At 51.7% G+C, this 17,108-nt stretch overlaps 1 protein-coding gene across 2 annotated transcripts; it reads right to left on the reverse strand.

The window, feature by feature from the left end:
• Positions 1 to 220: 220 nt before the first annotated feature.
• ZDHHC22 (zinc finger DHHC-type palmitoyltransferase 22) lies at positions 221 to 10,280 on the reverse strand. 2 transcript variants are annotated; one of them, XM_005212215.5, is made up of 3 exons: positions 10,195 to 10,280; positions 7,823 to 8,362; positions 221 to 2,851 (listed from the first exon to the last, which is right to left on the reverse strand). In XM_005212215.5, the coding sequence occupies exons 2-3, from the start codon at positions 8,346 to 8,348 to the stop codon at positions 2,586 to 2,588; spliced, it is 792 nt and encodes a 263-aa protein (XP_005212272.1). In that variant the 5' UTR covers positions 8,349 to 8,362; positions 10,195 to 10,280; the 3' UTR covers positions 221 to 2,585. The 2 variants fall into 2 exon arrangements, with proteins under 2 accessions (XP_005212272.1, NP_001193087.1); NM_001206158.2 differs by lacking the exon at positions 10,195 to 10,280 and having other exon boundaries at positions 1,286 to 2,851; positions 7,823 to 8,348.
• Positions 10,281 to 17,108: the final 6,828 nt, after the last annotated feature.

Consider the following 17,108-nt stretch of genomic DNA (forward strand, 5'->3'; position numbering starts at 1 on the left):
TTTTCATTGCTGACTTGCGAGGAGAGCCCGGGACCCCAGGGGAGGAGCAGGAGCAGCTGGGACAGCAGAGGTGGATTATGGACAGTGGTTATTTACCTGCTGGGACAGAAGCATTGTTAATTCTTACCTTCAGCATTTTAGCAGTTAGTATGACTGTGTCTGTGCATTCCAGCCTGGCCAGCCCTGCTACCAATGACATTGCCAAAGCAACCACGTCAAATCCAATTTAAAACCACATATTTTATTGATGTTCTTTACTGACAATATTCAGCCATGTGTACAAATATTACTCAAGCCCCACACCTGGCAACCTCCCCACCACCAGCCAGGAGATGACTCCCTGCATCATCTGTCTTTTGCTCCTTCACAAGGGCTGAGCCTCCAGGAGTTGGAGCATGGCAGGGCTGGCTTCCAAGCCTGAGTTTGGGGTCTTCCTGCTCCTCTTCCACTCCCACTGCTTCAGTGTGGTCAGAACTGAGGGTGAGCATGCTCCCCCCCCAATAACCCCTCCATCCTGGAAGCCTGGGAGCCCCGTTTCACCCCCTTTGCCACATCCTTCCCCTCCAAATGACCTGTCCGGCTGTCTAAAGAGACAGCAGAGTAACCATTTTTCAGGGGGTGGGAGTCAGTGCATGGGGACAGCAACGGGATGCTCCCAGGGGCAGGGATCTCACCATCTTGTTCAGTGTTGTATACCAGTGCCTGATAGAGACTTGGCACATAGTTGGTGCTCAATAAATACAGCAGGAGGCATGAATGAATGCATGAATATAAGAGGGAGAAGTATGAGCAGGAGGCACTGTTACTACATCAGTTCTCTGGAGGCATGAAGGCAGAATCTTCCCAAGCTCTGCTCAAGAGCTCAAGGTGTTGTGAGGTGTTGTGCAGCCATGGTCGGGATCGCTGACCACCAGCTGGACGCTGCAGAGTCTGGGCTTCAGCAGGCTGGATGGCAGAACGGCCTTGGGACCCAGTCAGGAGGGATCATTTGTGTTGTCTCCACTCCCTCATATAACCCAGGGGTCTGGTCATCTGGGCCCCGGAACGCACAGCAGCGCCTTCATCCCGAGTCAGTCAGGGTTGGTCTCCTATTTGCACCCCTATATTCTGCTCCCCCCTTCTTGAGCCTCAACTCTTCCTGTCTCCCTCCTCGGAGTTGAGCATCCCCTTCCAGCCTTGCTTTCCCCACCACTGCCCCAACCTGCTCCAGAAATGGCTCCATGCCCCTGATCTCAAATGCTGACACCCTCAACTAGCATTTATACCCAGTGGTCCTGAAAGTTGGCATCATGATTTTCAGACCCCTCCCTACCTGCCTCATCCTCTATGAAAGCAAATAACTCCCAGGGATCTCTGCAGCAGGCCTTGCCTCCGGACCTGGCAAGGGGTCCTTTTGTGCTCAGGAAGAGGACACTGGAGTCGTGGGGTGGAAAGGAGCTTCCTTTCCCTGGCCCTGAGCAGAAATTCCTTCCACAGCACACCTATTAGATGACTGCCCAGTCCCTTCTGGAATACCTCCAGTTGTGGGACACTCACTATCTCCCCAGGCAACCATTCAAACATTGAGCAGCTTTAGCTGCTAGAATGTCCTTCAGAAATAAGCCCATTTGCAACCCTCATTCTCAGTCCTAAAATATTCCAGTGCCCAATCTCTGCGTGACCCTCTCTCCTCCTATTCTGACTCTATTTTCGTAACAACATTCCTCACCACCAGCCACCCCACACACACACAGACATGTACACATGCCCTCATCTATGTGGCTGTATAGTCACACACCTCTCTCATTCATCAGTATCTCCCTTCCCTTCTCCCTTGTCTTCCTATCATCTATGGAAGACCTGGAGTTTGGAGACCAATGGCAAAGGCTGGAAGAGTGCCAGGGAAAAGAAGCATCCAGCCAGGTCCTGGACTGGGCTGGGGGGCCCAGCTCTGGTGGGGAGGACAGGAGACAGCAGCTGGAAAATCTCAGGCTGTTGGCTTCTATCTCCCAGAGAAAAGGCCTTGCAACTTGGGGGCTGGGCAGCAAGCTATTGAGTTCTTTTTTCCTTCCACTGTCCACAGTTCCACAGAGACGAGGACACACGATCCTCCTTTCCCAACCTCACTAGCAGTTGGCAGAGCTGACTTGGCTGCCTCTCACCCGTGGTCATTCTAAACATTTTTGCCAGATTTCAGGCCTTTAGGGAGCATCATACCAGCAGTAAGAATCCGCTCCCCACTCCTAGTCTAGGGTTGAAAGGAAAAGCTCTAGCGGATAGCAATGATGACAGGAGACTTGGTAGAGAGTGTATGGACCAGGCAGAGGGGGAAAGCAGGCACCCAAGGGACGGAAACAAAAACAGAGGCCTCTGAGCAGTAATCAGCCACCAGGCTGGCTCATGGGGGAGCCTAGCAATGCCTGGGTGGCCATCTTTCCTCCTTGAGAACCAACACAGTTCTCTGGTGTTATAGACCAGGGATGGATGCTAGGACCTTACCAGTCCAAAGTTGTAGTGGGTCATGGGTGGAGACGGGGTGCTGTGGTCTCATGTTCACATGGAGTCAAGACAGACACACACACGCAGAGGAGTGATGGGAGCACCTGCTACTTGTCCCGCTGCTTGCAGCTCTCGCTTCCAACATTGAACATGGGGACCAGCAGGCCCAACAGCCACCTCTTCCCGAAGACCTCCTGTAAGTTCTTGCGCCAAGGCCGGGCCCTCACCGCCACCCCCTTCCGCACCTGGTGGCGGGTCTGCCCCCGGAGAATCAACAGCAGCTGATGGCAGCAGAAGCCAGCGCAGGCCAGGCCAATGGCAAACCAGAGATAAAGCATGAGGATGACGAACATTTCAGAACCGAGGACAGCTCCTGCAGAGGGCGGGGAAAACAAATTTCAGAACCGAGGACAGCTCCTGCAGAGGGCGGGGAAACACCAGACTCACTTTACACTCTGGCCACGTAGGAGACTGCGATCCAGGCAGGCGCTTTCCGCTCCGGAGAGAGGGAGATGAATGAGACTGAAACTACATTTTGTAGCAGTCTCAGCGCTGTGGCGAGGGAGAGGACTAGTTGTCCTAACTTTTTCTTAGTGCTGATGGCTTCTGAGGCGAGAGAGGAGCGCTGGGGACGTGGGGGAGAAGGAAAGGAAACTCCTATGGGCAGTGCCTAGATGCTAACCTTTGCTCAGGGTCAGTGCTTCCCATCTGTCTCTCTGCCTTCTCTTTGGGGGCTAGAAACAGGGAGAAGGGGGTTTTCTCAGGAGGAGAGAAGGGTGAGCTGAAGACCCTGGACAGGGAGATGGTGCTTGGGCAACTGTCTGGACTGCAAAGCCTGCTGACTTCAGAGCTGTGAGCACTGGCTGGGAGGATTCAGGAAAGTGACAGCATGATGGAGAACAGGGCCTCGTCATCAAGAAGAAGTCACGAGCTTCAGGGCAGTGCAGAGGATAATTCAATTATCAATGTTAAAAAGAGGACAGTATGGCCACTGGAACTTTCGACCAGAGCTGTCCTATCAGAGCTTGCTAAGGCTGGAAAAGGCCCCCAAGGTTGTCAGTCTAGCCCCCTGCCTTGAGCTGAACCTCCATTAAACCCCTCTAAATCAGCACTCTGCATGACTGGCTTAAACATCCACTGAGTAAGAGATTCACCATTCTCCTTCCGAGCTGGAGTGGTCGGTCCTTGCTAAGTTTGAATCTCCCAGCTCTGTGGCCTTTCACAAGTTTCTTAACCTCTCTGAGTTGCAGTTTGCTCATAATGTAAAGTGGGTAGAATAGCAATAATTCCACAGGGTTGCATCATTCAGGGACACTGTGTGCCCAGTGGCCAGCATTCTGGTTCACACTCAGCTCAGCCCTCCCTGCTCAGCATCCTTCACAGATAAGGAGATTACCTCCAAAAGAGGCTCAAGTTTAACTCCTAAGACCATCAAGCTTTCTCCTTCTCCTTTCCAGGGCTTGGAGACCTGGCTGATTTACAACTTTGGCAGCCTCCACCTGCCCAGCCGTCAGGGCAGTGGGCCTAGCAGAGAACTCAAAAGCCCTCCTCAGCCCCTCTCTCCTGCAGGGCAAGCTCACCACCACTCCCTCCAGTGAGATGCAAGTGCTGGCCAGAGACCCCACCTTACAACCTACTCATCCCTGCAAATCTCAACCATATACCTCCCTTCTCCAGTTTCCCCTGACCCCCAAGGACCTCTTCTCATCTCCCCTAGCTTCCATTTCCAGATTCCTGAGGGCTGGGCTTTTAAAACTTTTCCAATCTGAGCAATGCTGGACCCAGCAACCAAGAGGATGTGGATATGACTCAGGTTTGCTCATTAGCATCCCTGTCTTGCCCTCAGCCCTAGGAAATTTGATAGCAAGTTTCTCTTGGCAAACTTGGGGACAGATAAGTCCCACTGCCCAAGGGATGGGACGCTCAGTCCAGCTGGCTTGCACTGGGAGCAGGGAACAGCAGTGGGACAGGGCTCACTTTGGGCTGTGCCATGCCTCTGACCCACTTCTTCCTCGTCAGGTTAGCTCAGGCAGCCACGTGTAGGATGAAGGACCCTGGGACCACGGTGCCCTCTGGGGTGCAGGAATGCTGACAGGCAAAGAGGGCCTGCAAGCTGGGATGTGCGAACATCAGAGCTGTCAAGCACAAGCCTGCCTTGCAACGCAGCCTCAGGGACAAGCCTGGGCTGACGGAAGCTGTTTTCCACAGGCTTTTTTTCTGACACAAATCAAGGCATACAGAAAAGACCTTGTGGCCTTGCCTTGGCCCCTTGCAGCAGCTATAAAAGGCTATTCTGGGGATCTGTTTTCTCTCAAAGTGTTTGAAGATGCCTAGCCTGGCCGCCTCAGCTCCTCTGAACTATTTAATAATAGCTCTGCTCCTTTTAGAAAATCACAGAATTTTCCTAATGGGTTGAAACGGTCACACCATCCAGTCTCTCCAGCCTGGTTTCCCACCAAGCACCTTTGACAGAACGTCACCCAGATCTTTAACATCCATCCAGGGATAAGAAGCTCCCTCCCTCCCAAAGTGGCTCAATCATCAAGAAGCAACTTCAGAGGGGCAGCCCCAGGAAAGCAGTATGGTAGGAAGAATATGGGCTCTGGATGCTAGCAGCCCTGAGTCCAAATCTTGGGTTTGATACTGTGTGTTCCAAAGCAACTTATCCTCGTTAACCTTTGGTTGCTGAGTCTTTAAAAATTATATAATAATACTTATCTTACAGACTTGTCCTGAGGATAGGCTGAAATAAGATCTGCATGGTGAGTAGCACATACAGTTTGCCCAACAAACATTAACCTTTTTATTTGTCCACTGGATTTTTTTGGCACCTACCACACTGGCATAGTTTTCCAAGTGCCATGAACACAGGTCAGATGGCATCACCTCCATTTCTCAGATGAGAAGAATGAGGCTCAGAGAGGTGACACAACCTGCGTGGTCCCATAAAGCCAAAAGAAAGAACAACTTCTAAAAATGTCACTGGCCAGTCCTTCTCTGGCACCAACTGAGGGTGTGTGGGCAATAGCCATCTGAAGACCCATCCCAGTTTTCGCCCCCAGGGCCCACATTCGCAGCCATCCCATGCTCTGGTGGCAGATCTGCTTTAGGGGCAGCCCCACAGTTGAGGACAGGTCAGCCTGGGCAACTTTGTTCCTTTTAACACCCTCCTATCCACCCTGCGTCCTGAGCAGATGAGAAGTCGGGGGGAGCCTCAACCATTTGTGTTAAGAAGTGAGGGAGAAGCTGAATAGGGGAGGTGTGTGTAAGGGCAGGGGAGAGAAAGGCTGGCAAGGGGAAAGATGTGTGTGTGTGTGTGTGTGTGTGTTAGTCGCTCAGTCATGTCTGACTTCTTTGCAACCCCGTGGTCTGTAGCCTGCCAGGCTCCTCTATCCATGGGATTCTCCAGGCAAGAGTACTGGAGTGGGTTGCCATTCCCTTCTCCAAGGGGAAAGATGAAAGCCTGGCAAAGGAGGAAGGTGAGATGAGACAGTTGGAGATTAGAAATCGAGGCCTCCTTTACTAGGGGGTCTGGCGAGGAGGTAAAAGATAGTGGGGCTTATTCTTCTGCTGGAACCAGGATCTGGGCCCCAAGAAAGGGACTGACTGGCTCTGTTTCCCCATCAGATTAAAGCAAGAGGTCTCTCTTCCTTACTTTCCTGTCTCCCAAACCTAGCACATATGGACAGTCCTCAAGGCCAGGCTTATCTCAAATCAAACCATTTCAACATCCTCCCTTAGGAAGCATCCATTTTTATGTGAATAAGACTACTTGGAAAAGGAAGTGTTATCAGGCTCTCTGGCTCTCCTCCTTCCTCCACCTGCTGTGCTCACACTCCACCCCCTAACCCACCCACCTGCCCTCCCCCAGCCTGGTTATTTCAGTCCCCGGCAGCCTCCCATGCTGGCGCCCGCCTGGGTCCAGAAGGCCCCGAGAGCTCTGAGTTCTGGGCCCAGCTCAACCACCAGCCCTCAAGACAGCCCTCATTGCTGAGTCCTTCCTGGGCCTCTGTGTTCCCACTGCCAAATGGCACCAAGTTCTCTGTCTAAGGACTGGGCCACAGCCCCAACGAAAGACCAAGATGCTGCTTCCCCAGAGTAGAGCAGAATTTCATATGAGCATCCAGCCCAGACATACCACAACCATTTGGGGTTCTCAGTGGAAGTAGCTGTATTCTGTCTTTCTTTGTCCCTGAAAGGTCAGTGGGGGAGGACACAAACCATTTGTTCTGAGCTGTTGTGTGTTGTCTATAAAGACCTGGGAGGCAGGCCAGAGGCTGTCATTCGTAAATAAAGATACTGGACAGCCATTTGATCCCATCTGAGTCTGTTTCTTCATGAGAAATGGAAATAACATCATACACACACGGCTACCTGTCTACATATATATATATATATATATATATATATATATATGCTACTGATTGTAAGAACCAAGACAGTCAGGGCCAGGGTGGGCGAAGTGAAGGAAATGAGGTCAGGGCAGATTTCAAGGCCAGGTAAGGTGGTAAGAACTGCCACCAGGGGCCAGGTCCCTTTGGGCCTTGATACCCCAGTCTCCTTGGGGTACACTTTACAAGGTACAGCCCTCACCAGGGTGCCTAGCTGACCCCAGTGTGAGGGCCCACACACACCTGACTCCTACAGGTGTAAGAGCCTCCTGGAGGGTCAGATGCCCCGCCAGTCCCATGACACTGGTGTGAAGATGGAGTCATTAAATATGACTAGAACTCCAACCAGGGTGCTCTTTGCTCTGAGCCATCTGTAGACCGGAGAACAACCTGGTGGGGTCAAATATAATGGGTAGAAGGGCAGGACTGGCCCAGCACCCTGGTCAACCCTCCTGTAGTTGGTTGGCAAGATCTTTAGAGGCCAAAGTCCTTGGAGGAATGAGTGAGCCGGACTGGCGTCCAGGCAGAGGAAGGTCATAGCGTGGGGCTACCTCCAGGCTGCATGGAGGGATTGCCAGCACTCAGCCCTGCCTGCTACAGAGCAGATGTATTACCTGGATGGCCACAGTTCTATGAGCACATGGACAGTGGCACTCAATGAGATAATGAATGAGGATGGGGGTGGAGAGGGAGGTTGCCAGGTGACATAGATGCCCTGTTAGTTTAAATTTCAAATTGATAACAAAACAAAACAAACAACAAACAAAAAAACTAGTATGAATGTATCCCCTGCAATATTCAGGAAACACTTGTAATGAAAAGTTAAGCATTGTTTTATCTGAAATTACAGTGTAACTGGTCATCCTGTATATTATTTGCTAAACCTGGCAAATGTAGGGTTGAGGTGGAAGGTGTCCATGTAGGGCCCAACCTGCCTGCCAAGGCCCACTCACCAGAGAAGAACTGGCTGATGGAGGTGGGAAGGAGCGTGAGGAAGGCCAGGGGGTGGGCGAAGGAGATGGACAGGACCGCGGAGATGTAGGCCACGCCGGCCACCATGGAGTAGAGGCAGGCCAGCGAGGTGTAGAGGCAGAACAGGATGAAGTTTCGCATGTTCCTGCTTCCGATGCAGTTGCCGGTGAAGAAACAGTGGTGGTCGTGCCTCAGGGTGACTCTGGCGCACACGCGGCAGAAGTGGGTGCTGGGCGGGGGGCACAGGGCCCTCCTGGCCTCAGCCCCCTGGCAGGCATCCAGGTCGTCCGGGGAGTTCTGGATGACCAGGACATAGTTGCCCAGGGCGTTGGCGGAGAGGAACAGGAAGAGCGCCCCGTGGAGCAGGGCGGGCGAGAAGAGGCGGGCGGCTGTGGGGTCCTCACGCATGCGGGGCAGAAACAGGAAGAGCTGCAGCACCAAGGTCACCAGGGCGATGCACAGGAAGTAGGCAGGGGCCACCACGTTGAGCAGCCTCAGGGCCAGCATCCTCGATCACATTCCTAAGGGTCCAAGGAGAGGGAGACTTACCGCAGTGTCCTGAGGGTGCCCTAGGGTGCTCCCCAGTTCTGTCTGTTCTGCTGCATGAAAATCCACGTCCCTCAGATCGCCCCTCCTCTTCTCCCTAACCGTGACCCAGCAGGCATGACACCCTGAAATCACCATGGCCTCTGGGGGCCAAGCCCTACGTCCTGGTGTCTGCCTCCTCCATTTTTGAGCAACCTCAGCACCCTGGAGCCCCCCAGGAGTCAGGCAGGAGGAAGGCTAGGTCAAGGGCTTGTTCCTAGTCTGTAGGAGATGGGGTGGGGGAGGGGAGCTAGGGCTCTTCTCCTCTATGGCAGTGGAAACGTGCCTGGGTTTGAGATTTCTCCCTCCGACCCCTAGGAGGACAAAGCAGAAGATCTGGGGTGGGGGCAGATGGAAATGACCTCCTGACGATCCTGTTTCACCTCCCCTTTCTCTGCCCCACCCCTCATCTTGGGCAGTACTCAGCAACCTTACCCATACCCCAAAGAGCTTTGGGGGTACATGTGCCTGTGGGTCCCCTGATGTTTGCATGGGGTGTGCGGGGCTGTTCCTTGTGTGTGATTCTATGTGTGTAATCTGTGTGTGCGCCTGTGTATCTGTGTTTGTGTGTGTCTGAGTGTACACATAGCAGCCGCTGCCACCTGGCTTCTTAGAAAAATCAATGACAACAATCAATACATTCACACACACATTTAGGAGGCGGGGGTGGGGGGGGCACACCGGAATACCAGGGTCAGCTGGTTTTGCTCAGTCCATCTCTCTGACTGCTGACTGCCCTAGCTATTTCTTGGCAAAGAGGCGACGAAATTAAAATCCCCCTGCGCCCCCTCCCACCGCCACCCACTTTGCGCCTGCCTCCCGCCCTCCTGGTGCGAGAAACCCAAACAACCCCGATGGCGCCGCCGAAACCCTTTCGATGCCAACAAGCTCTCCCCGGGCACAGAAGTGGTTGCTTGGCCAGCCTTTCAGCGGACCTACCCCCGCCGCGGATTGCAGCCCCGCACCAATACATTTATCCCCCCTCGCCCCTCACAGTCCCGGTTCCTGCCCAGCTTCGGAAGCCACTGAAAAATAGGATTCTGGGCGCCCGCGAGAACTTTTCCAGGGGCTCGGGAGTAGGCGAGCCTGAGACTCGAGAAAAGTTCTAGGAAGGGTTGTTGCACCCAGGATGGGCGAATGCCATGAGGCCTCGGTCCAGGCTGTCCCGTGCCAATCGGGTGACTGATCACCTTGGAGTCGCCTTTGCAGGTGCCGGAGCCCCCAGGAGACTGGCGGCCGCCGTAGGGACCGCGGGCCTCTGTCAGCGGCGGGGGTCTCGGCGCAGGGCTGAGACCACTGGGGTTGGTCTCTGGGGGCCCCTCACCGCCCCTCCGCCAGACGCTCCGGGGGGGGCTGCGGCGGCGGCGGCGGCTCTGCCCACCCCCAGAGTGCCGGCAACCCAGGCTCCGGCGAGAAGCAAGTGTCTTCCCCACGCCGGTCGCCAGGGGGGCCGCGGGAGCAGCTTCCAGATGCGCCGCGGCGCCGGGAAGAAGGACGGGCTGGGGGCTGCGAGGGGCGCACGGCCGGCGCCCGCAGCCCCAGCCGCGAGCGGGAGAAGGGACCGCGGGGAACGCCCGGGCGGCCCTAGCGCGCGGGGAGCTGTCCGTTCAGCACTGGCGCCGGCCTCGCCCGCCGAGAAGGGAGGCACAGCCGGGGCTCCGGCGAGACAGACAGCGCGGGCGGCCGCGGGCTGGGCGGCCACCGCCTCCCAGGCGCCCGGGAAGCCGCCCCCCGCGCCGCCGCAGAGCGGGTGGGGAGAGGAACTCACCGTGCTCTGGTCGCCGACAAGAGGAGCCCCGGACGCCGGCTCTCGCCCTCCCCGAGGCTGCAAAGTTGCGGGCTCGGCCCCACGGGCTCTCAGCCTCCTCACGCTTCGCTGGGGGACCGGGCAGGTAGCGGGGGTGTCGGGAGGAGGGAGCGGGCAGCTGCCGTCCTCCCACTTGGGCGCCGGCGAGTGGGGGCCAGGAGGCGGCGGGGACGGCAGCTGGGCATCCCCCCGCCACCCCGCCCTTCCCAGAGCCCCGCCAACCCTCCCTTCCCTCCTGGGGGCGGCGCTCTGGCCACCCCGCTCAGCTTCGTGGACTTGCTCCCCTCCCCAACCTTCCCCCACCTCGTTCCTCTGGAGCGGGCTGGGGCTCCCCGCCTGACTTCAGCCACCAGTCCAGCTGTGAGCTCTGGGTTCAGCCCTGATGTGGAGGCTCCCTCATCGTCATCTGCTCCTTCCCTCCCCACTGTGGCTGAGACCCTTCCATCCTCTCCCGTCCTTCTCATACTGAGGAAATCGGAGGGGATTAGGAGTTCAGCTTTTCCCTGGGGGGCGACCACCCTTGAAGATCAGTGTCCTTGTGGTGATGGCTTGAGAGCCCCGACCCTGGAGCCTGTCTGCCCCAGGGTCTGAATGTCCATCATTCACAGCTGGGTGATCTTCAGATTCCAGTTTCTCCATCTGTAAAAGAGAGAAGTGAGCTTATATGACAACAATCTATGTAAAGAGCTTAAACCGTGCCTGCACAGGGTGAACGCTATTTGAGCATTCATTTGTAATTATTGACTCTATTTGTTGGGCCCTTACTGGGAACCAGGCACTATGCTAAGCCTTTAGCATGAGGCAGCTTTGTTCATCCTCAGCAGAAGCTCTGTGACGTCCGTTGTATGGATAAGGAGACTGAGGCACGGAGGAGCTAAGTTCACATGCCCAAGGACATACGGCGGGTAAGTGGCAGAGCCTGGATTTGAACTAATGTAGCTGCTCTCAGCCTCTACACAGCCCAGCATCACCCTGAGACCCAGAGGGAGCTCTGACTTGGGAGAAAGGGATATAACTGAACCATTTATCCAGACACAGAGCTTGAACAGCTTGAACCAGGAGCATCTGCCTGGAGTCTTGGCTCCATCTCACTCTTCCTAATTCCTTTCTTTTTTCTGACCCCACTAGTCTGAGGTAGGTACCGAGCGGCACCAAGAAGGTGGGGACAGTTGGCCAGTGTGTGTCAGATGGAGGTTGGAGGGAGCAGAGAGGGTTTTAGAATATGGGCACCACCACCACCTCGGCTTCTTGAGGTGTCAGAGATCACCTCACTACCCTGTTACACTCCTCTGGATGAAGGCAAACATCATAAACGAGTAATTGTTTATTGCTTCCTCAACTGGTTGATTAAAACAAGAATAAGCCCTTAAAATGAGGACAATATGCTTATCAGCTCAGCCTATATTTTTGAAGCATCAGATACTATTTTCTCTGTATTTTAACGGTAGGCATCAAAATGAAAAAGACAACCAGGAAACCTTTTCGTGTTCTGCAAGGGTCTTACGTATAAGCAAAAGAACAGCTTGCCAGGTGTTGGCCTCTGAGAATCTGGCAGCCCTGTGAGACCTGATGGCCAGAGGGCAGGCACAGGAAAGCACAAATGGTCATTTTTTTTTTTTTTTTCCTTTAGAGCCTGTTTGTGTCAAGATCATGGCTGTCTGGACCCTTTTCAGAAGCTCTGCCTGCCTCTCACCCTGGCTTGGGAGGGAGGGAATGGAGGACTTGGCTGTATTGATTGAAGATCTCCATTCCCTAAATACCTTGAGAGTCAGGCGGTATTTCTAATTTTATTTTGCATATGGGTGTGTGGTGGGAAGGTGTGTGTCTGATTGTGTGTGTGTGTGTGTGTGTGTGTGTAAGGGGAGGGAAGGAGAGGGAGAAAGGAGAAGCTAAGGAACGTGGGAAGATGTTGGTGGGGGAAGGGAGCATTCAGCCAGGAAAGAGATGGAGATCTGGCCTTGAAAACACAAATGGACAAGAGCAATTATTTGCTTAGAAATATGGTTTATCAACCAAAAAGGACATTAAAGCTTCAAGTCTAGAGCTGGTTCCCCAGCACTCCCCTCCCCCACTCAGTGAACTGGGGAAGAGGAAGGACAGCCAAGTGTTATTTTGTTTTTCTAAAGTTGGTGATTATCTCTTACAAAATCAGTAGGGAAGGCAATTTGAAAACTTCAGTTCTGGCCCCATCAAAATTAAGCAGACTAAGAACGGACACTTTATTGCCCCTGACCGCTGCTGTGGCACCTGGAGCAAAGTCATCTTACCTCTCTGCTCTTAGTATTCTCATCCATAAAATTAGATGAAGGTGTTACCTTGTGATGGTGATGGTCAAATAGGATAAAATAAGTGCCTCGTCCTGGCAGGAGATTGGACAGTGTTAGCTTTTTCCTCCTCCTGCCTGTCTTTCTTCTGGGCTCTTATCTTTATTCACAAGAACATCTTATCTTTCCAACTAAAGTGAGAGCTCCTGGTCTATGTGGGAAGTATTTGGGGGTCTCCTCCATGTCTCCTAACATGATGGTTCATCCAGAAGGGATGCTGAGTACAAGTGTATCAGTGATGAATTGATTCTGGACTTTGAGAGAAGGAGCTATGTTCCAAGGTCTTTGGAGTGTCTGATGAGGACATATTTCCTATTGATCTTGCATCCCGCCATCATCCACCCCAACTATAGTCTCATCCTCCATAAACAGCATCAGAAAATAATTTATAAACCACACTCTGCATCTCCATTATCGTATATTCTCATAGTTAGCTATGACTCTACCTGCAGGCAATCCCAAGGGAGCAGGAACACAGACAGGCATCTGACTGCTGCTGAGCGTTTTCTCAGAAATATGTGCCACAAATCTTGCTATTTGGTGATGTTATCTGAATAAAATTAACTCCCTCCCCAGGGGCAATTATTCCATTTGCCTCAAAATGTTGTGTACAAAGAGAAAAACTGCACAGTAAGCGGCTTCTCCCTTGGATGAGGAACCATACAAATGTCTGTCTGGCCCTACAACTCAAGTGTTGAGACAGAGAATATTCCAAGATGCAAGGGCCATACCTCAGGAGGCTGTGGGAAGTGGTTTCATTCATTCTTGTGCTCTTATTTCAGATTGATCATGAAGACAGGCTGGGGTCTCAAGGCTAACTGGTGCCCTGAAATTAAGATCTTAATAGACCTCCTCAGACAGGATGCTCTTTACTGCCAAAAGCAAGTCGTAGCCAGGGGCAACCACAAAGTGCTCCCCAAGTCTCAGAAGGTTCAGCGAGATGCCATCCCTGCCTGCCTGGATTCCAAAAAGATACAAGTACAATCCTTGTCTTAGCCAGCCAAATACATGAAAATTGGGTTATCACAGAATTTCCATTTGGAGGTGGTAATTTGGTTGGCCAACTACATCTTCATTTTAATGATATTACTTTAATGCAGTCAAGTACTTTGCAGGTTACAAAGTGCAGCCACAAAATTAAAATTTCATTCCGCAAGTCTCTCAACAGTCCTGTAAGCTAGCTGGGGAAACATTATTAAACCCATTTTTCTTACTAGGAAACTGAGGTTCAGAGATTTGCGGCATATTGATTTGTAAGGCTGGCCTGTGTTCGATTTAAAATGTGACTTAACATGTAAACATCTCATCGATGGTTAACTTTTCTAGAACATACAGAACAGACAAAGGTACATGGCATACTTCCCTAGAATAGAAGACCTGCATAGTCTCTCTTTAAGTAAGTAATTTGTGTAAAATTACATGAATAAAGGCTGCACCATGTTAATCAGATGCTCTCCCCTTTGTGCTGCTGGAGAGTGTGAATGTGGTTAAGCCAGTGATGCTCAATCACCCAAAGCCACATGTCAAGGTAGGAGCAGCAGGTCTGAACGTCACCCTTTGGGTGACAGGTAACCTCAGTGGTCTGCTGGGTGATGGATGCATCAGAGTGGAGACGTTCACTGGACTTGGCAGAGTCTTCTTTGAAATGTTCAGGCTGCGGGAAAACAAATGCAATCTTTTACCAATTAGCCATGGTTTCCAGGGACTGCGCAGGCAGTCCTGGTAGGAAAGCCTAAGCCTGTGGACCAGTACACAGCTTAGCAGACAGGGGTGGTGGCAGCAAGATTAATTGGCCCTTTCATCTCAAAGGCTGAAGGAGGCAGAGGGAGAGAGAAAGAGGGAGGTGTAGGGAGGGAAAAGAAAAAGGAGGTAGAAAGCAGAGGGAAGGAGAAGGAAGATGAGGGGGGAAGAAGAGGAAGGGAGGGTGGAGAGGGTGGACCCTCACCTGCTTGATGCAACCTCAGTTTATGTTTTCATGATGGAGGTGCAGGGTGAGATCAGCTGTCTCTGTGGAGAGCCCTGCAATGCCAGGTGTCCAAGAAGGGAGGGAATGAGGCAGAAGGTTGACATCTCAGTTAGAGGAGGAGGAGGGCAGACCTGGAGGCTGAGGTCACTGCTGTGCCCTTGGCTGTTTGTAGGACTCTCAGACATGTGGTTACAGGTGCAGAGCAGCAAGCAGCCCAGACCTCACACCCTGAACCCCCACCTGCATCTGTTTCTCCTCTGCTCTAGCAGTGATGGCCCAGGGCCCAGTGTGATATGATGGAAAAAACCACGTGTTTGGGTGTGAGATTTTGGTGTCTGTTGACTTGGACTTGAAGCCCTGTTTTCCCATTCACTTGCTGTGTGACCTCGAGGAGGTTCCGGTCACACAGAACTTAGCCACTTTGAGCCTCAGATACCCTGCCCATTAAATGGGGATTTTTAACTAACCTGAGGCGTTTCTTGTGAATTTTAAATGACAAAGATGGCATCTGCCCTTTCAATTGAAATAGTCCCCCTGGCTACTAACTAACAAAAAATCCTGCTTGTTGCAGAGCACTCGTTGCTTCGATGAGGATCCTATTTGTGTGTCTGTTTATTTGCTTGTTTATTGTCTCCTTCCTTCTGATAAACTATAAGCTTCCAAGGGCAGGGACTTACCTGTCAGTTTTGTTTCTGTAGCTCAGACCTAGCATGGAGCCTGCCACACAGTGGGTACTCGGTAAATACTAGAATGAATAAGAAACAGTCTTGGGGGAAAAGGTGTCTGAGGGAACAATTCAGGTGTGAAAATCTATACCTCGATTGTGGTGGTAGTTACGTAACTGTATGTTTGTCAAAACTGTAGAACTGTACACTTCAAGAGGGTAGACATTACTGTATGTAAATTATATCTCAAAATCTGACCTTTAAAAATAGGCTAGAGAGAACAACAGATAAACGGAATTCCACTAAGTAAAGACTGATACCTACTGACACTTATTGTGTACCCAGCTGATAAGGGGCCAGAGCTTTCACACTGGTTATTTCATTTAATCCTTACAGCACCCATGCCCAGTGAAAGCCTGATTCTATTTAATTTTGTAGCGAGGAAAGTGGAGGCTCAGAGTAGTTATGAGATTTGCCAGGATTGCAAAGCTTGCTGGCTGCAGAGATAACATTCAAGCTACTTGATTCCAGTGGCTAGGACTCACCCAGTGTGGTTCCTTCTGTTTTTCTTACACCTAAACCCTCACACTGACATAAGATTAAAGAGCCAGCTTTTCTTATGGAAAGGGAACTTATCATGCTGATGTCGATCTCTTACATCATAGTGTGAATTAGCCAGCCAGAATCTTTTCTCAGTGAAACAGGATGTAGAGAGAATGAGCTTTTTGCTGGAGACAGGGAATGGGGTAGGGTGGGGATTAGAATTAACACAAGGAGACTTGGGCTTCCTGGTGCCAGTCAGGAGATGCAAGAGACACGGGTTCGGTCCCTGGGTCAGGAAGATTCCCTGGAGAAGGAAATGGCAACAAGGAGCCCAACGGGCTACAGTCCATAGGGTCAAAAAGAGTCAGACGTGACTGAAGCGACTGAACTTGCACACACGCACAGGACTGTTACATAGATTAAATCAGATAACATCTGTAAGCACTTAGAAAAGTGGCTGGCATAGAATTACTAAATAAGAGATAGAACCCCCATGGACAGAGGAGTCTGGCTGCCTACAGTTCATCGGGTCAAAGATTCAGACACAACTGAGGAACTAAGCACACACACTCACGCTATTGTAATTAATTAAGACTAGTTTCTGGACTTCCCTGATGGTCCAGTGGTTAAGAATCTGCCTGCCAATGCAGGGGACATGGGTTTGATTCCTGGTCCAGGAAGATCCCATATGTGGAAGGGCAACTTAACCTATGTACCGCAGATACTGGAGCCTGTGTGCCTAGAGCCTGTGCTCTGCAACAAGAGAGGCCACGACAATGAGAAGCCCAAGCATCGCAATGAAGAGTACCCCCCACTCCCTGAAACTAGAGAAAGCCTGGGCACAGCAACAAAGGCCCAGTGCAGCCAAAAATAAATAAAATTTTAAAAAATGTAACATCAAGTTATGTATGCATTAAATATCTTTTTTAAAAAAAGAGTAGGTTCTATGACATGTGATAGAAATCCCAAGAAAATACTGGTTTAAGCTAAGATGGAAATTTATTCTCACTTTAGTGAAGTTTAAAGGAGAAAATCCAGGGCTGCTGTGGAGGCTCTCTGATAGCTGCTCAGACTCTTTCTACCTTGTTGCTCCATCATCCCAAGTATGTTGCCTCATGGTCCAGAATGGTTGCTCCTGCCCCAGCCATCATAGTCATATTCCAACCAGCAAGAAAGAGAAAAGGAGAAAGGATATACACCTCTCTTTAAGGGTGTTTCCTGGAAGTTGCATGCAACACATCCATTTACTACCTCTTATCGCCCAGAACTTACTTAGAACTTATCACCAGAACGTGGCCACTTGCGTGTGTGCATGAGTACTTGCTAAGTCACTTCAGTCATGTCTGACTCTTTGTGACCCTATGGACTGTTGCCTGC

The sequence above is a fragment of the Bos taurus genome, chromosome 10 (assembly GCF_002263795.3).
Source record: "Bos taurus isolate L1 Dominette 01449 registration number 42190680 breed Hereford chromosome 10, ARS-UCD2.0, whole genome shotgun sequence".
Lineage (NCBI taxonomy): Eukaryota > Metazoa > Chordata > Mammalia > Artiodactyla > Bovidae > Bos > Bos taurus.

What these genes read in the sequence shown, in the direction of transcription:
- ZDHHC22 (XM_005212215.5), bottom strand. Translation starts at nt 8,348, where the DNA reads ATGCTGGCCCTGAGGCTGCTCAACGTGGTGGCCCCTGCCTACTTCCTG. An exon ending in CATCAGCCAGTTCTTCTCTG is followed by an intron (nt 2,852 to 7,822) that starts GTGAGTGGGCCT and finishes CGCCCTCTGCAG; the next exon opens with GAGCTGTCCTCGGTTCTGAA.